Here is a 17,270-nt window from a genome sequence, read left to right as displayed (position 1 = left end):
AAAAGGAAGGCAGTAAAGAACCAGAAAAACTCATATGTGAATTTCTATAACATTTCACTCCTGGGTTTACAGGTCAAGGGAAAACGAATCCTCACATACAGGAGTTTCAGTTATTAAAGAAAAAGAGATAAATGGTAGCGTTAAGCCCCTTTTCTGCTCCACATACTCAAAAATAATTGATTTATTCAGTCAAAATGCTCATTACTTATCAATCAAACCATCCTTTACAAGAATGAATAACAGTCCTAGACAGGATTTTTTAATGACTTCTGAAGTCCAAGTACAAACCCTAGATACTTTAGAGAAAACCTCAACATACTTTTTTATGTTTATCTTCCATGTTTAATTCATTAAATTATTCTATTTTAGTTATTATTTATACAGCACTTGGTTTGTGCTGTATGCTGTTTCTAGTTATTTTTATTGTATTTCATTTTTATATCTAGGTTGGTTTCACAAGTCCAGGTCCCATGTTGGTGTCGGATTGAATCTGGTTTTTATGTCCTGATTTGTTTTGCTTGTGTGTAATAACCTAATATTAACCTAATACATTAACATTTATACAGAATTAAGGAAAAAACTTTACAAAGTGCTCTACAGATGAAAACTGATAAAAACAAGTTTAACAAAAAATAAATTATAAATATAAAATTAAATATTTTCTGTTACAACAGTTATGTATTATTCATCTCTCTTCCTCTCGTTCTCTAAATTCCTGGACACTGTGTCTAAAAATGTGCTTTTCTGAACACAAAATGTGTGATTTAAAATCAAAACCTTCACATTCTCCAAGAAGAAAATAAACAGGACATGACCTCTGTGTCCTGACAGCAGTAGAAGAAAATACACACACACACATATCAGTGTAATATTCATCTGTCACTTACAGATAACAGCTCATTTCCTTGGCTATCACTGTAGTAAACCTGTTGTCTGGACTGTGTACCTGTGCTCCATTTCCTGGTTGGGATTATCATCACTTGATGCTGTAAATCAATCTGTTTCTATGGGTTGAAATCAATAATTAAATCTGTTGCTGATTAAAGAAGAGCTTTTAAAAGCAGGAGTGAAAAAGTGTTGGATATCAACTATCAACTATTATGTGGAAGCTTGACATGCCTGGACCCATAAATACTCATTTATTTCATTTGGCTTGGTTTGGTTCTTGCAGCTTACTTCAAACAACTACATGAGACATATGAGTGTTAACTGGAGGAAAGGTTTAAAAAGGATAAGAAGAGCCTGGTTACTATGGGAAACCATCTTCATGCAGAAGCAGGAAATGTTTAAATAAGGAATGAGCAGAAGGGAAAAAAAGTATTTTTTTATTATTTAAGGTCAAATCCACTGTGAGTTTTTGTTTTGTGATTCATTTTTTATTTTCATACAGTTTAAGATGAAGAAAGTGTGTTCAGTTGAAATTGGCAGCATTGAGATTTAGACTGAGGTTTGTTGCATCAGAGGCAGTAAAATGAAAAACTGCCTGCTCTGGTCTCCCAGCAGAGCACAGTGAAGGTAAACATACACATGCATAAAGATGTAAAGACATAGTTATACATTCACAGTGACAGAAACTCACAAAGGATAAATCTCATGTGCAAGAGCCAAACCAACAATGAATGAATGAATGAATATATGTGACAATTAAAAAAAAAACACATACACTATGCTGCAATCATTACACACATTGAGGATGAAAACACAATAAAGCCTGAAGGTTTATTTCCATTACAGTCCTTTGATATGACTCCTAACACAGCACACGATAAAAGCAAGGACAGCAAGTGAAGACGAAACAATCAACATATAAATTGCAGGCAGTGGGGTCGTTAAAATTATAGTTAAATATGCTAATAGGTGCTTTGTAACCATTTCTTTGAGACTACTTTAAACGTGATCTGTGCAACATTCATCTTCAGCTTTGTGTGTAGATTATTCGACTGTACTGCGGCACTCTAAACTCATCCTACTTATATCAAAGCCTGATATATCTTATTCCTCTGTGTCGTAGACCTGTGTTTAACATGATTAAATACACGTCAGTCAGTCACATTGAGTCGCACTGCTGAACACAAAGAGTTAAGGTGTGGTAGTTTATTCAGAAACAGCTTCAAAGACTAATAACGGAAATCACGTTTTCAGTCTCTGGAGTACTCATGCATAAGGCAGACGCCTACGTATCACAACCCCTTGACTTTGTATTACACTGTACTTTGTAAAGAACTTCAGTACAAAGTTAACAGGTTGTGATACTGAGCAGCACAACAAGCTGGAGAAGCTTTGTAAAACTAACCATGTTCACAATTAGCTACGGAAGCCTAAATGTGTCGTGGAAGAAAATATTTGCATTCAGCATTTTGGGCCAGACTGAAATATCTTCACTATGGTCAAGAATTAAGTGTATTTATTCATTTTCCCTTCATTATAGTAATTTTGGTGATTCTATGCCAGATAATAATATTATGTTGTCCAGTTGCTTGCAAAATAACAGATATAGGCTACTTTGTGTTTAGCGCCAATAAGCTAATGCTAACACGCTAAAAAAGAAGGTGATCATAGTAAAGTCAGCATTTTATCAGGTTCACATTAGTACTGTTGGGCTTAAAGGTGCAGTAGGCCTATGTATGATTTATTGGCATCTAGTGGTAAGCCTTTATAAGCATATACGCTAATTAAAACATAACATAACATAATATTAAAACATCTTATATTCTGTATTATAGACTGTTCTGCTAGATGCCAAACATCTCCATACTGTCCTTTTAAGTAGACCTACAGCTTCAAAAACATCTTGTTCACATGGAATTTATTTAATGTAATCTATGTAAATCCTCACTAATTGGAAATAGTCACCAATAAATGCACAATTCAGTTGTTAGAGAAAAACAAATTTAAAAATTAAAATTACACAGTCCAGCTGTTTTAGGAAACAACTACATTGGGGTTTTTTGTTTTTTTTTAATCTTTTTGTGGGATTTGTTGATAATCATAAAAAGAAGTGCAGCTTAATGTCAGAAGTGAAATAAATTAAGATTTTTTTTTTGCCTGCTAGAAAATTCAGTACTCACTCATTACTGGAATAAAAAGTATAATGGAAAATCTGAATGGGTGGAAACAAAATCAAAGACAGGCGTCATGAAATTGTCTCTGCTCTGCATGTTTTCACTTTATTAACGATGTTCCAAACCTCAGACCTTCATCTTCATCTCTTTTTTTTCCAAGTCAAGATGGAAGAATGTAACCGAAAAAATCTGACAGTCAACACTGGCAGTCACATATTTGCTGTTCAGGTGACTTTTTCCAGCTACTTTTAGCCCTGTATCTTTACAGTGTGTGTTTTCTTATCATTTACCTTTCTTTTATTGTCTTATTCAATTCAGTAGGTTTTCTTAAATCTTTCTACCACTTACTATTCATTTCATTTACACTCACTTTGTTTTAATTTTGGCATTTTACTTGCATCTTGGTGTGCGATACTCTCCCAGTCCATTTACCATTCTGTGCATCTGGCACTTCTGAAGCACATTTGAATTGCTCTCATTTTGTATGAAAGGTGATATATCAATAAAGTTTGACTGATTCATTAGCTGTAGCAGCTGTGGGATTGTGTGTAGCTGCTGTTTTATCTATTGCAGGTTACATTTACACTGAAATTAAAACCCACATCCGTGATTTAACAAAGCTTTCAATGTGTATCTTGTGCAAATGTGTGAATTTTCAGTGGACAAGGAAGAAAAAGACAACACAGGTTTGACACTACAGAACTTTACTTGAATTTGATCCAAGTTCATTGTCTATACAGGGTATATTTACAAGATCTGAAATCAGGGGAAAGGGCAAAAACAGAAAAAAACAAACACTAGATACAACTGAGGTATTAGCTAAAAGCATTTACAGGTATGTAATTTACTAGTAAATATCAATGATGATTAACAGTTAGAGATGCAGTGTCTTCTGCTTAAAAAACATCTTTTTATATCACAACATGAGGTAGGAGAACAGTGTCTCGATTCATGCAAGAACAAAAGTCTCATCACACTGTAGTATTGGCAACGTAGTATGCAATGGTCATACACAGACACTGCGTTTTATGTTTCAGAACAGCATAGAGGAGAGGGGAGGGCGCGGGGGGAGGGGGGGTCTTTTTTAGCAAAGCCATGATTTTCTTTTTCTTTTTAAATCTTCCTAACAGGGTGTGTGTAAATGAAAACATGGTGTACCTATTCTTAGTAACCAGTGATCTGTGTGATCAATCGCCAACAGCCTTACTTCCCACACTGGCATAGAATAATTACTGGCTGAAAATTAGACGCCCAATTACAAAGCGGACCACCTGCAACAGTTCAAAGGTCACCTTGGATTTGTCTATTAGTTTTCTTTGCGTAGCAAGGAAGCAATGGTTGTGGAGATCCTGTATTCAAATGTGTTGGTGTGGTAAAGCCCGGCTCCTTTTCACCTCACTTTAGTAAGTTGGGCAAACTCCACACCTGTAAAAATTCTGTACAAAGCATATCTTAGATCTCATAACACTGCAAAATGCAAAAAGGCCCAGCACACCTTTTTATAAAGGGATATTTCCCCTCATCATTTAGTCCTTTTTTAAAAATGATGGTGTACGACTGAAGAAGCTAAACAGCAGCCCCTTGTGTATAAAATGCAAATTACGCAGAAATTAAAATGACAGAGCAGGATCCTAGTGGAAATCATCTAACATGTAGAATTGAATGGATTTTTTTTTTAAAAAGGGTTTGTTCTGCTCAAGAGGTAATAAAGTCAATTAAAAAAAAAAAAAAAAAAAGTAATACTGATCATCATTTGAGTGGTGTCAAAATATCCAGACTTTCTGACAAAGATAAAGGATCTCAAATCAGAAAACATCCACAGCTATATGAGCAAGTTTTTTCTCTTTCCCTTTTCATAGCTGCTGTCCTTCAGTCAGACGTGGGAGGCCGACACACTCGCATGAACACACACGCTCTCACTCACATCATTTCCAAATCAAATTAGTCTACATTTCAAAATCTTCATTATCTGACTTTGACTTTATATTTAGCCAAACTCTGAACCAATAATGATATAAAACTTGCACATGTTCAATGTTCATGCATATGAGCCATCTCAATAGTTTGTGTGTTACATGGGGGAGGGGGGCGTCTTTTTTCTTTTCTTTAAAAAATAAAAAATAAACAGATTGATAGAGTGGCCCAGTGACACAAACATATGGGGCAGAAAAAACATGCAAAAAAATCATTTTTTGTTTTTCTTTTTTCTCCAAAATGCAATTTCTTTAAACAACTTTTAAAATTTTGCTCAGGGGAGGGAGGAGGAGGGGTTAACAAAGAGGAAAAAATCTCATTACATTACACGTTAAACAGTCCGTCAAGATGAAATCCACTAAACACAATCAGTTCAGAAAGGGGAGAAAGTGTAACAAAGAATTATTTTTCCTATTTTGCCTTTGTCCTGCATCATGTCTCAGTAAACCATGCGTTTCACTCCCCCCACATCCACTCGACAAAAGCCGTGCTCTGATATCTGCAAAGATCACTTTTTTAAAAAAATGAAAAGAAAAGAAAAGAAAGAAAGCAAAATAACATTTAGGCCATCTGAAGCCTTATTTCTGGTCCAATTTATATAACCTTTTGAAGATTATCCATATAACAACAGTTAATATATTAATGACTACTGTATTTACAAAGTGAATATAAATCTTTAGTTAATATGTTAAATATTTTCTTTCATAATTTCAATAAAGGTTTAAATGGAACAACAGTAGAGTGTACATTTTGCGGCACGGGTTTGATTTTTACTGGCTTGCACCTGCACCTGCTTTTATGACTAAACAAACCACAACTGTACTCTGCCCAGTCTTTAAGGTCTGTTATTGTAAAGGGAAGCTGTGTAAGAAAATCTGTATTGAACAGGATGGAGCACAGTGGAATGTCTATCAATTTGCATTTAGAGCAGATGCATAAAAAAAGCTCAGAGTTTAGCCGAGGCCGATCCCCCTTCTCTTTTAAAACAATTATTTACACACACACACTCGCTTACAGGGATCTCCTTAGTGGCAATATAAAGCGCTTTTGCCTGGCAACTGACACAATAAAAAGTCCTCTCTTCCTCTGCCTGGACGTCTGCTCGCTCTCCTGGGCATCTACAAAACACTGCGCACCCCCAGCTGATCTGGCACTGGCAATGGATGGATGGGGATGTGTGTGAGAGAGAGAGGGAGAGTGACGGTGGTCATGTGAGAGACGAGGAGGGTGGTTGTTGAGAGATTGGGGATCCTGTACAGTCTCACCCGAGGGCGGGCAGAGGCCCCCAGACAACAACAGCTGCCCCCATTCTGACGGTACAAAACAAAAAGGGCTCCCTCTGTACCCCTGGCGTCCGGGCCACCCAGCCTGCTCCGGGGGAGAGTGCACCAGTCCCCTGAACGCTCCCCTCAATCCTCGCCTCCCCTCTTCCTCTCCCTGCCTGCCTGTCTGCCTGCCTGCCTGCCTGCATGGTGCTGTTTGTTCAGCCAGGCAGAATAACGGGAAGCAGGGGCCGGACCCGAGGCCCAAACCACCCCTACACTAACTGCTTTCACCTGCGACCCACATTCTTAGATGACGCTCTGACAAATGGCGTGGGGATAAAACCGTCTGCTAACAATGAAGTCAAATGATACAAAAGAAAGCCCAGAAAACAGGGACATACTGGGGGCTTTGATCATCTGCTGGGAACGCTGGGGCCATTGTTCTGCCTGAATGCCTCGACTGCACTGACACACTCGAGTGTGTGCGGGCATGTAAGGTTGTGGTACGTATTATGGTAAGACAGGACAGCTACCACACATGTGAGACACTGGCTTTCTCCTTCTTCTTAGAAAAGCTATACCGACTCAACCATCCCCCGTGTCCAGGCACATTCCTTTCCCAGAGGCTTCTGGGGGAGTAGAGGACGTTAAGTGCATAACACTGCTCGTGAGCTTCTTCCATGCCAAGCCTGAAAAGAGCACAGTGTTTCCTGTCTAGCCCAAAGTGGGTGAAAACCACAGTGTTAAGGAGTTTCCCAGCAGAGGGCAATGGCGCTAGTCTATGACTGTGGAAGGTGTGAGGTCTCCTGTGGGGGGGTGTAGGGCAGTGGAGACACCGGGGCAGCTGGTGGGTCAACAACAGACTGTTTGGTCTACGGCAGGAGAGTCCAGGTGCTGCCCAGCAGAGTGAAGAGGAGACTAGTCTGTGCTAAGAGGAGCTGGAATCCAGGCCAGATGACTAGCTAGCTACCTTGGGAAGGGGAAAGGGGGGGGGGGGTTGTCACACTCACAAAACACTCATTTCAAGTTCAGCATCACTATTGGCATATTTTCATGAGGTTTTATGACATCTTCAGAATGTCATTTTTTTTTGTACAGTAAAGGTCTTTCTCCTCCATATAGATTTGATGTTTTTATAACATGTTACACTTTTCTTTCTCTGTATTTTATAAGGAGCAAAATAAAAAGGAATCTGTATTGAATGTATGTCCACGCAGTTTCCTGCAGTCGCTGGTACTTGAGCGTTTGGGGATGAACGTACAAGAAGAACAGAGGAGAGGCACGCAACCAGCCGCCACTATGTGTCCGTGGGCACCGGTTGCCGTGCCAGGTAGTAGCGTGAAGTGATGTCCATGTGGAGCTGAGAAGAGTCTGTGAGTCTGTGCTGAAGTTCATAATCTCCAGGTCATTAGCTCCACAATCCAGAGAGAGAGCATAAAGTGGTGGAAAAGGAGGGTGACAAATAAAATAGTGATGGGTTGAATTGGTCTCTACTTGACCAAACTCCTGTCTGTGAAGCAGCTGTTTTGTTCAGTAAAAACTATAAATTAAATCAAACATACATGCCCAAAAAATCTTTAAATACTGTTTAAAGAGAGGAGAGGGGAGCAAAAGAAAGAATAATAAAAAAACACAACATAAAACATATCTTTTAAGTCATGTTAAATTACAAAAAAGTCAGTCCTACACTGAAATAAAAAGGGATCAGGGTGAGATGCACAACTTAAAAGCAGCCTGGCGAGACGTGAGGCTCCTTTTCTGCTTCAGGCTGATTTGTTTGTGTCTGTAGAGTTGGCGGGTGATGAGGAGAGGAATGAGGGGAGGGAGGCGCCTGGAGGGGTGGCAGTTACTTTTGGCCAACCGCTGGGGCCTCTGAGATGGAGGAAGGGGAAGAGGAGGGCGTGGAGTGGGCGTTTGGGGGTCCGGTGGAAGGGGTGGGAGGAGGAGAGGGGCTGCTTCCCATCGTTCCAGACTGAGCCATCTGCTGCTTGAGCTGGGTGATTGTGCGCTCCAGCTTCTCCCGCGCCTCCCGCTCTCTGCGCAGCTCCTCCTGCAGCTCCTGCCGGTCCGCCTCCGCCCGCTCCAGCCTCTGACGCAGCTCCGATAACTGTGAGACGGAGAGGGAGAGACATGAGGTCACAAAAACAGACAGTAGCTGAAAAGCAGTGAGCTACAAGGCTAACATAACATACTGCATACAGCAGTATAGGTGCAGGCCATCTATTGGTGTTGCACTGTGACTTTTAAAGTGTGTGACAGCAGGCGGAACCTCAGTGGAGAGACCCTAACCCTCATCGTTTGTTGCTCTTTCAGCTTTCAGTGGTCATATTTAAACAGTTTTGTGAGATTTCTAAATTACGTCATTGATCGTCACAAACCTTTCAAGTCAAGACTAGAAAATGATCTAATTAAGACAAGAAAAACTGCCTAAAGACACCTGTGTAAGACAAGAAAGTATCATGATTATACTGAAGTTGGACATGTATGTAGTCCAGTATGAGGCTGGCATTACTTCCATAACCCACACAAATACATGCACACCCCCCTCTCAACTGGCAGACTGCCTGAGTTAGATGCCAAGGGGGTGTAGGGCAGGAGGAGGAGGGGGGGGGGGCAGACACTGCAGCCCTGAGCTTGGGCCAACATAACAGAACTTATCTCAAGATTAAGTCTAGTGGAAACCCAAACAACGGCTCTGAGTGTGTATTTGTGTGTTGGAGTGTGTGTTATCACACTCCACAACAACAGTGTGACTCACATAGGACACGCATACGCACGAAATGATTTAGTCGAGGAAACTTTAAATCACACAAACGGATGAGATTATGACCACGTCTCCAGTCTCAAGGTTCAACAGAAAATACTCTCCGCTACCCTTTGAGGAAATGTGTGGGTGATGTGATCTCAGAGTGTGTAACCCGAATTCTTTGCCACAATCTGATGGGCACGCTTAAAAGAGAGAGCTCCAAATATTTTCCATTTACAGAGCGTCCACTGGTCAAAGCAAACTGCTGCTATTTAGTAGGTGCTGACCTGCAATTCAGAGAACTTACTGAGGATAAAAGATACTCAGAGTAAAGTTTGTATTATATTGTAGGTCTAGCAGTGTTGTCTACATGTATGGTCCTGGTGTACATGTGATGTGTTATGATGCAGAGGAAAATTGTACATTTATGGTTATAAATTGAAAGCAAAGCAAATGCATTGATTGCAAATGCTTGGTACAAGGTTGATTCATTCAGTGCTGCGCTGATGTTTCCCAGGTTTAAGTTTGATATCCACTGGAGCGCTGCACCATTTTAGAGATAAAAATGGCATATGCTAAGTGATTCAAGCCAACGTGCTCATGGTATGTCACAGTGATTCACTCAGCCTGTTTGCCATGCCAATTCAGTCCTATGCATGCTTTTCTGCCTCTCTAAGCTCATACCTGTGCAGCGTAGTGGGCCTCTTGCTGGCGTTGTGCCCCGGGCTCGCAGGCGCAGGCCTGCTGTCGGAGCTGCTCCAGACGGGTCTCCAGCTCCAGCTGTTCCTGGCGGGCCTGGCTGAGCTGCCGCGCCTGCTCGCTGTGCACCGCCTCCAGCTCGCAGCGAAGCTCTCGTTGCTCGGCGCTCAGCTCCCGTAGCCTCGCCGCCTCGCCCCCACGCAACGCCTCCAGCTCCTGGAGACATAAAGACTAAGTCAAAGGAAATAACAATAATAATGTGATACTCTCACTGATCCCTGTAGGGAAAAACTCTTTGCGTTTCGGCCCCTTTCAGAAGGAGTTTATATGCTTGATACTACAAGGAGCTCAAATGCGGCTTTCTATGCTTATGGCCTGTGCCCAAATTCAGGTAGAGACCTTTAAGTGAATCAAAAACTGCAGCAGGATTAGGGATGTAGTCAAGGACAAAAAAGACAGAGGTGGGGGAGAAATGGTTGCAAAAAGAGAGCTCAGTGTATTTACATCCAAGTTAAAAAATAGCACAATTTGCTCAAATTTTATTTTGTCAGAATTTTTGTCAGGCACTAGTTTCTCATTTTAATCTCATTTTGTAATATAAACTCTCTCCAAATACAGTAACAGTTTAGAGTGAATGTCCCTATAAATGTAATGATTTACAGGAACTGGAGTGCCGACTCGTTTTAAAAATGGCAGAACCATCTGATACCAGAATGTTCAGGCAGCACGAAGGAGAGAGTGAGGGGTCGACGGAGGGTGAACATCACCTCCACATCCACATCAAGGACACTTTTAATAGGCGAGGATAGGTCTAGTTTATCATGGGCTCATTTATCTTGGTCTCTGTTCTTTCCAACCGCCGACTCACCATTTCCAGCTGCATCTGCTTGTGCAGGGTGGAGTTGAGCTTCTCCTGCTGCCTGCTGTACATCTGCATGATCTCCACAACAATCCTGTCCTTGTCGTCCTCCAGCCCCCCCACCTCCACTGCAGCGCCACTGGTGGCACAGCCCATGTCCTTAGCCGCTACTTCCGTTACCGGCGACAACAAGGATGCATGAGGAGGAGGAGGAGGAGGAGGGGTGTGGGCGGGGGTGTGGGTGGCTGTTTTGCAGCTCGGGCTGCTTGTCTCCATGGAAACTGCCTGGGTTTGGCATTCCCGCTCAGTGGCCGAGGCAGCCGTGGCACGTTGGGATTTGGCCTCCTCGGCGCCAGCCGCAATGGGAGGCGACGCATGAAGATCTGAGGGAGGAAGAGAAGGAAAGTTTTTTTAATAAAATAAAAAGAGAGAGAGAGGAGAGGGGGTGGTTGAAAGACAGAAAGTGCGAGCCACGCTGGTGCGCGCTCCCACCTTCGCTTCATGACACCCTCGCAAAACCTCATAAAACGCTCACACCTCTTTCTCAGCGTGAGCGCATGGGCAAGCGTGAGTGCGGCATGGCAACAGCCGCGGAGCAAAATTCTGTGTGTGTGTGCCCTCAGACGCAGAGAGAGAGAGGATAGAGAGAAATAAAGGGCCTTGTGTGGGTGCTGTGCTGCTCTGCGTGGGCACCTCCTCTGTTCAAACTCTGGATTGTTTTCTCACCGTGGCCTTTAAGGTGCACATGACGGAGAAATGCATGAAACAGGCGGCGTCACACTCTCACACGAGAAAACGCACATACAGAGATGCTGCATGTGGGGCATCTGTAGGCAAGCGCTACTCATGACAAGTGTTTTTGAAGGTATGAGTTCACAGACGGTGATAGAGTGAAAAAGAGTGACAGAGCGAGCTTGAGAACACTGGGTTGTTTACTGGCCTAATGTATTCATACAGTATGTGTGTGACAGGAAACAGCATGCTCTGTACACAGCATGTCTGGCGCAGGAGAGACTCCACCACACATACATGCTCTGTGGAGCACACAAACACACACACGATACTATAAATACACAAATAACAGGAGTGAGTCATTTGGTGGTAGATCAAAAGGAAATAAACGGGGGGGGGGCACAACAATGAGAGTGAAGGGCGCACAGACAGACTGGGAGACGGAGAGAAAAGCATTGAGCTAAGAAAGAAAGAGGACGAGATGGAGGAGGATGACGAGGAGGAAGAGGAAGAGGATTTGGGGGGGGATGACTGAAGACTGTGAGTAAGGCGGAAATGAAGGGAGCCGGAGAAGAAAGAGATGATGATGAGATGGATGGATGGATGGATAGATGGATGGATGGAAAAGTGTGGGAGCAGACGGAGGATGGACTGGGGAGGATGTGGAGATAGTGGCCAGGAAAAGAGAGAGAGAGGGAGGATGGAGAGAAGAGTAGACAGATTGGTTGGAGAAGAGAAGGGGGAGCAAAACGCCTGAGAGATACGAGAGAGACAGCCTGGCAGTCAGATGTGGCGTAATGGCAGTCAGCAACCATTCCTGTGATTCACTCTCTCTTCCTCCCTCTCTCTCTCTTTCTATATATACACACATATTATTAATGCAGGCTTAATACACACACACACTTTAATGTCCACATTAAAATACACACCAAGTGCAAAGAGGAGGTCATTGCCATTTCAACCCCTCTTGTTCATCAATAGCGAGGTGCCCCCAGAGTCTTTATGTGAAGGTCAATGCATGATCATGTGCATCGCTGCAGGCTGCAACGTCAAGTGTGTGCATGTGTGTTTTGTGTATATGACTTTAGTCAATGTAAATACCTCAAAAGTGACTTAGGTTAACCTCTGTGTGTATGTGTGTGTGTGAGGGTGGTTTCCTGTAGGTCGTATGTTTACATTTGAGTGTGCTACATGAACACGATACAAACGTCCCCTCTGCTTATGCTGTACATATGTAAATTGCTCTTGATTGCTGTATGTGTCATGTATTTATAGTAGGCGTGTGTCAGCCGTGTTTGTGCGTCTCGCGTACACAATCTGATATTTTAATAATCAAGTATCACCACTATTGCCCGCATTTAGTTCTTTTATGGGTACCCTGTAAGCAGATTTCAGAGCAGAGCGTTTAAATAATTAAAAGAATCTTTACTCAAGGTTCTTTTTCCAGAGCTTTCAACCAGAAAAAGCAATCAACTGGATCTTGGGGTAAGATATTTTTTTGCTAAGCTGCCGTCTTCAAGGTCAAAACTGCACTCCGCAGTCTACATGATTTAAAAGTAAATCAAGTTTCAAACAGAAACTGAATGAATATTATTCAAAAATGTAGCTTTAAAACACAAAATAAAGTAGAATCGCTGTTGCATTAAACTGGATTTACTCCTGAATGAACTTTTATTGAAATACCTGTCTTTTTTCATTTTCATTACATCATTGATACAGGGCTACGGTTTTGGATAATGTAGCTGGACTGTAATCATTTAATGGATAAACTGGTAGTAACTTCTCACCCATTCATACATTGAATCCCAGCTCTGCTCCTCTCTTTTTTTTTTTTATTGGCTTGAACACAACTGGAGTGTGTAGGCGGTTGTATTCACTTTCCCAAGAAGGTCAAGTAAGAAACGGTATCGTTCAATCTATTTTTCTATTCAATTTGAGGGCTGGCTTTGACACGAGTGTAACATCCTAACTGAAAGGATTTCGAGTCCTTCGGTCAGCTCTCTGTGTATTTATGTGTGTGTGTGTGTGTGTGTGTATGTGTATCATTACTGACCCATGGGTGGCTCGTCGTGGCCCAGCACTCTGCGGTTGTAGTGATGTTTGAGGAGCGCTCCGAACATCTCAGGGCTCATCTCCGCCTCCCTCCGCAGAGACACGTTGGGAGCCACCATCTTATCGTATGTGTACAGGTAGTAACTGGGACAGGAAAGAAAAAAGATAACATTTAAGCACTGAACTTAACTTATATGCAGATAAACACAAATTTATATTCATTTCAACTCCTAAATTTCTTTCATCTCACAAAATGAAGGTTGGTATGAAGCTTTCTTATTAAACTAAAATATTTTGTCTTTGTTTTTTTATTATTCTGTCACAATGGCTGCAATGTCACCTTTCACATACTTCTGCCTTTGCAGTAAATATCATAAAACGTTACAAAATATGGACTTTGCAACGCTGATACATATATGCCTGCAATAACTCATACTGTATGGACCTTGTACCTCCGAAACAACGCAATTTAGACAAATCAGAGTCATGGAACAATAGTCAATTGGTGACTGATTCTGCCTAGCAGCATCTGAGGACAGGAGCGAAAACACAGTGTGGAATATGGATATGTCTTATCGTGTGTTTACAGGATCTCAGCCTAAACAGACCTTCGGCTTATCACAAATGTCCAGGTAGTGGGTAACAACTGAGAGAGAGATAGTGCCTGGAGATGCACAGAAGCCACTGAGCCAACATTATCTGTCTATTCCTGGCTGCATGGTGGGAAGGGAGGAGGGAAAAATAGAAATGGACGGAGAGATGGAGATGGTGAGAAGAGAAAAAGAAGAGAAGAGAAGAGAAGAGAAGAGAAGAGAAGAGAAGAAAAGAGAAGAGAAGAGAGGAGAAGCTTTGAACCCCTCCCCCCACCAGCAGTCCCCTCCAGACAGAGCTCGGGATGGAGCTGTGAACTAGGTTAAGCATGACAGCTCGGTGGGGCTCTGCCTGCAAAACTGCAGCACTACCAACCGAGCTTCCTCTCTGAACGGGAATCCGAAACTGCTTCACATGAAACACCTAAGATGCGATTGAATAATGTAAACCTGAGCTCATATTTGACGAGTGTACCGCTAATGGATGTTGGTAGTAACCCAAATATGACGTTAAGTGCTGTGTGGATGTCTATCACGCTGCGCAATTCATTATTACTAACGCTGCAGTGTAACAGACGTGCAACAAACTGGTCTGTGCAAGTCCTGACTGGTTTGAGAGTATAACAAACATGTGACGCTGCTAGGTGACTGGAGCTCTAATCCTGCCAATTCGTCTGGCCTAATGTCTGCGTGCCTCCGCTCAGTCACTATGTCGAGTCAGTCACATGCAGCGACGGCGCCATAAACCATCTAATTCCAGCCTTTAATCTGGGCCAGATTACTGAGTGAGCTATCAGAGCGCCATATCCAAACACAGGCTGGTGTGGCTCTGGGGGAGGGATGGAAGGAGTGACGGCAATCCAAAAAAGAAAAAAAGGAAAAACGAGGGCTTTGAGAAGAAAAGGGAAGGAGGGAGGGAGGCAGAGGAGTGTCGCATGTGATGAAGGATAGAAGACAAGGAGAGGATTGACAATTTGGGGAGGGGAATTTTACTCATTGAAAGAGAAACTGCAGTCAGAATGAAACTTCAGATTACTTTGCACCCAACAGAGGGACAAAAATCACAAACACACCCATCTGGCACAGTGACAGGAGAGAACAGGAAGCAGAAATCCGACTGGCATCGCTTCAGATATTGATGGATGCTTTGTTTAAGCAGGCTAGAAGAACTAGGGCTTTATATGTCTGGGCCAACAACACTATTTAAACTATTTAAAACAACAAGCTTAAACCAACCAGACTGTTCAAATTTACACTTTTCCTAAAATACACATGATAAAAGTGCACTAAGAAATAAAGTAGTGATTAAATCCAAACAACATTAAAAATCTACAAATCAAAGTAGTGTAGAGATGAAACAATTAGTTAACTGCTTAGTTTATAAGATGAAAATTGTCAATTAATCATTTTAGTTATTCATCATGAAATAAATGTTACACATCCTCTGGATACAGCCCCAAAGGTGATGATTTGCTGCTTCCTTCTGTTTTCTATTTTTGAAAATTGAATAACCTTGGGATTGTAGTCCAACAAGACAACATCAACTCGCCATTTTTGTAATATTTTGAGATATTTTCAACATTTAATCAAAAAATCTACTGAAACTGAAACTGAAAATAATCATTACACTGGTGTATTTGTGTTAAGATGGTGTAGTACCTGGGGTGGACCAGGGTGGGGTGTCCTGGCTCCTCCTTGATGTCCGAGAAAAGTCGGTTAAACACCAGCGTAGGTGAAGTTTTACCCTGTGGTAAACAAGAAAAACACACACATACATAAATATCACAGAGCACAGCAACATATTGTCTTTTTATGCTATTGTTTTAAACAATACAAAGGCTCAGAATGACCGCTCCTCCATCTATATGTATTGATCTTTGAATATAATTTTGTCGTTTAATAGGTGAATTATGACAATGACAATCAGATGCATGCACACACACACATATGCACACACACACACACAGACACACACACACACACACACATGCAAGCATGGAGAGAAACAGCAGGAGGAGAAGCGAATGTGCTGTACTGCACATGGCGCTCTCAGAGTCATAATCTAATAAAGCTAATATATGCATGCATACATGTGGATGAGGGATCATCCATCAGGCGTCAGCTGAGGAAGAGTGTGCACATGTGTGTGTGCTGTGTGTGTGAGTGTGTGTGTAAGGAGAAAAAAAAAAGATAATCATGATAAAGAGTTCCTTCCCTGTGTGTGCATGTAAGGTTAGGGTATGTGCAGCTGTAGGGGGAGGTGAAGAGCTGAGCCTTTCAGCAGCTTTATGTGTGTGTGTATCTGTGTGTGTGTATCTGTGTGTGTGTATGTGTGTGTGTGTGTGTGTGTGTGTGTGCGTGTGTGTGTGTTTGTGTGTGTTTCCTGACAGGTCAGAGAGGAGAGGAGAAGCGTGCCGCTATGAATGGGCGAACAGGGGGTGTGTCTGTCAGCGGGGGCGGGGGTGGTGACCCTGAGAGATGACCTGTGTGTAGAGGGGGAGGGGGGGCAAGAGGAGCGGCAGGAGGTGACAGAGAGACGGCTGGATGAGTACGGGCAGGATTCGAGGGAACCCAACAACTGACCTTTCTCGTTGGTTCAGCCTCGTCCAACTTGCCACTTGGGGAGCAGAGATCTGCGGAGGATTTCCTCACCTGGCTCTCCTCCTCCTCCACCGCCTTCTGAAACACACAGAGATGGAGAGACAACGGTTAAACAGACATCAAGGGTAAACAGGAAACAGAGAGAAAAAAGACTCGAGATTAAACAGGCAACGAGGACCAAGACAGAGAGTAGTGTGAAAAAGATTTGTGAGAAAATTCTGAACAATTAAGCGCAGAGCGGCAGCGTGGGAAAGAAAGTGAAGAGAGAAAAAAATTACAACTGGCAGCGGGTTACAGAGGAGGAAAAGATAGAGACAAATGACATTTAAACAATAGGAAATAGAGACAAATGACATCCAAGAGATAGAAAATGGAGACAAATGGCATTAAAAGTGAACAGTACAATGAGCTATAGCCTCAGCCAGCCGTGATACAGTGTCGGAAAGAACGAAGGCAGCAGGGAAAAGGATAAACTAAGAGGAGAGACTGAACGAGCCCGCTGAGGAAGTATCTATGAATAAAACACAAGAAACGGCGAGCAGATAGTCAACACGGCTACAACATGGCCTGTCGTTACATGCTCCAGCGTGTGTGATTCATACTGTATGCTGTACATGCGGCCCCTCGCTCGACGTGAAGATGTGTACATGTATGTGTGAGTGTGTGTAATGTTTATGATTCATTGTGTCA

At 42.4% G+C, this 17,270-nt stretch overlaps 1 protein-coding gene across 1 annotated transcript in view; it reads right to left on the bottom strand.

Moving 5' to 3' along the window:
- Positions 1–4,161: 4,161 nt before the first annotated feature.
- The window catches only part of skila (SKI-like proto-oncogene a), a 33,203-nt gene continuing 20,094 nt past the window's right edge, over positions 4,162–17,270 (bottom strand). Inside the window, exons 2-7 of the mRNA XM_053329708.1 lie at positions 16,563–16,658; positions 15,639–15,724; positions 13,391–13,533; positions 10,615–10,988; positions 9,732–9,962; positions 4,162–8,408 (exon numbers count right to left, since the gene is read on the bottom strand). Coding sequence (XP_053185683.1) covers positions 8,148–8,408; positions 9,732–9,962; positions 10,615–10,988; positions 13,391–13,533; positions 15,639–15,724; positions 16,563–16,658 — 1,191 coding nt within the window. The 3' untranslated portion in view covers positions 4,162–8,147. The remainder of the gene's footprint in view (positions 8,409–9,731; positions 9,963–10,614; positions 10,989–13,390; positions 13,534–15,638; positions 15,725–16,562; positions 16,659–17,270) is intronic.

The sequence above is a fragment of the Scomber japonicus genome, chromosome 12, assembly GCF_027409825.1.
Source record: "Scomber japonicus isolate fScoJap1 chromosome 12, fScoJap1.pri, whole genome shotgun sequence".
NCBI classification, from domain to species: Eukaryota; Metazoa; Chordata; class Actinopteri; order Scombriformes; family Scombridae; genus Scomber; species Scomber japonicus.
Note: the sequence above shows the minus strand (reverse complement) of the source record. Positions and strands in the feature narration are given on the sequence as shown.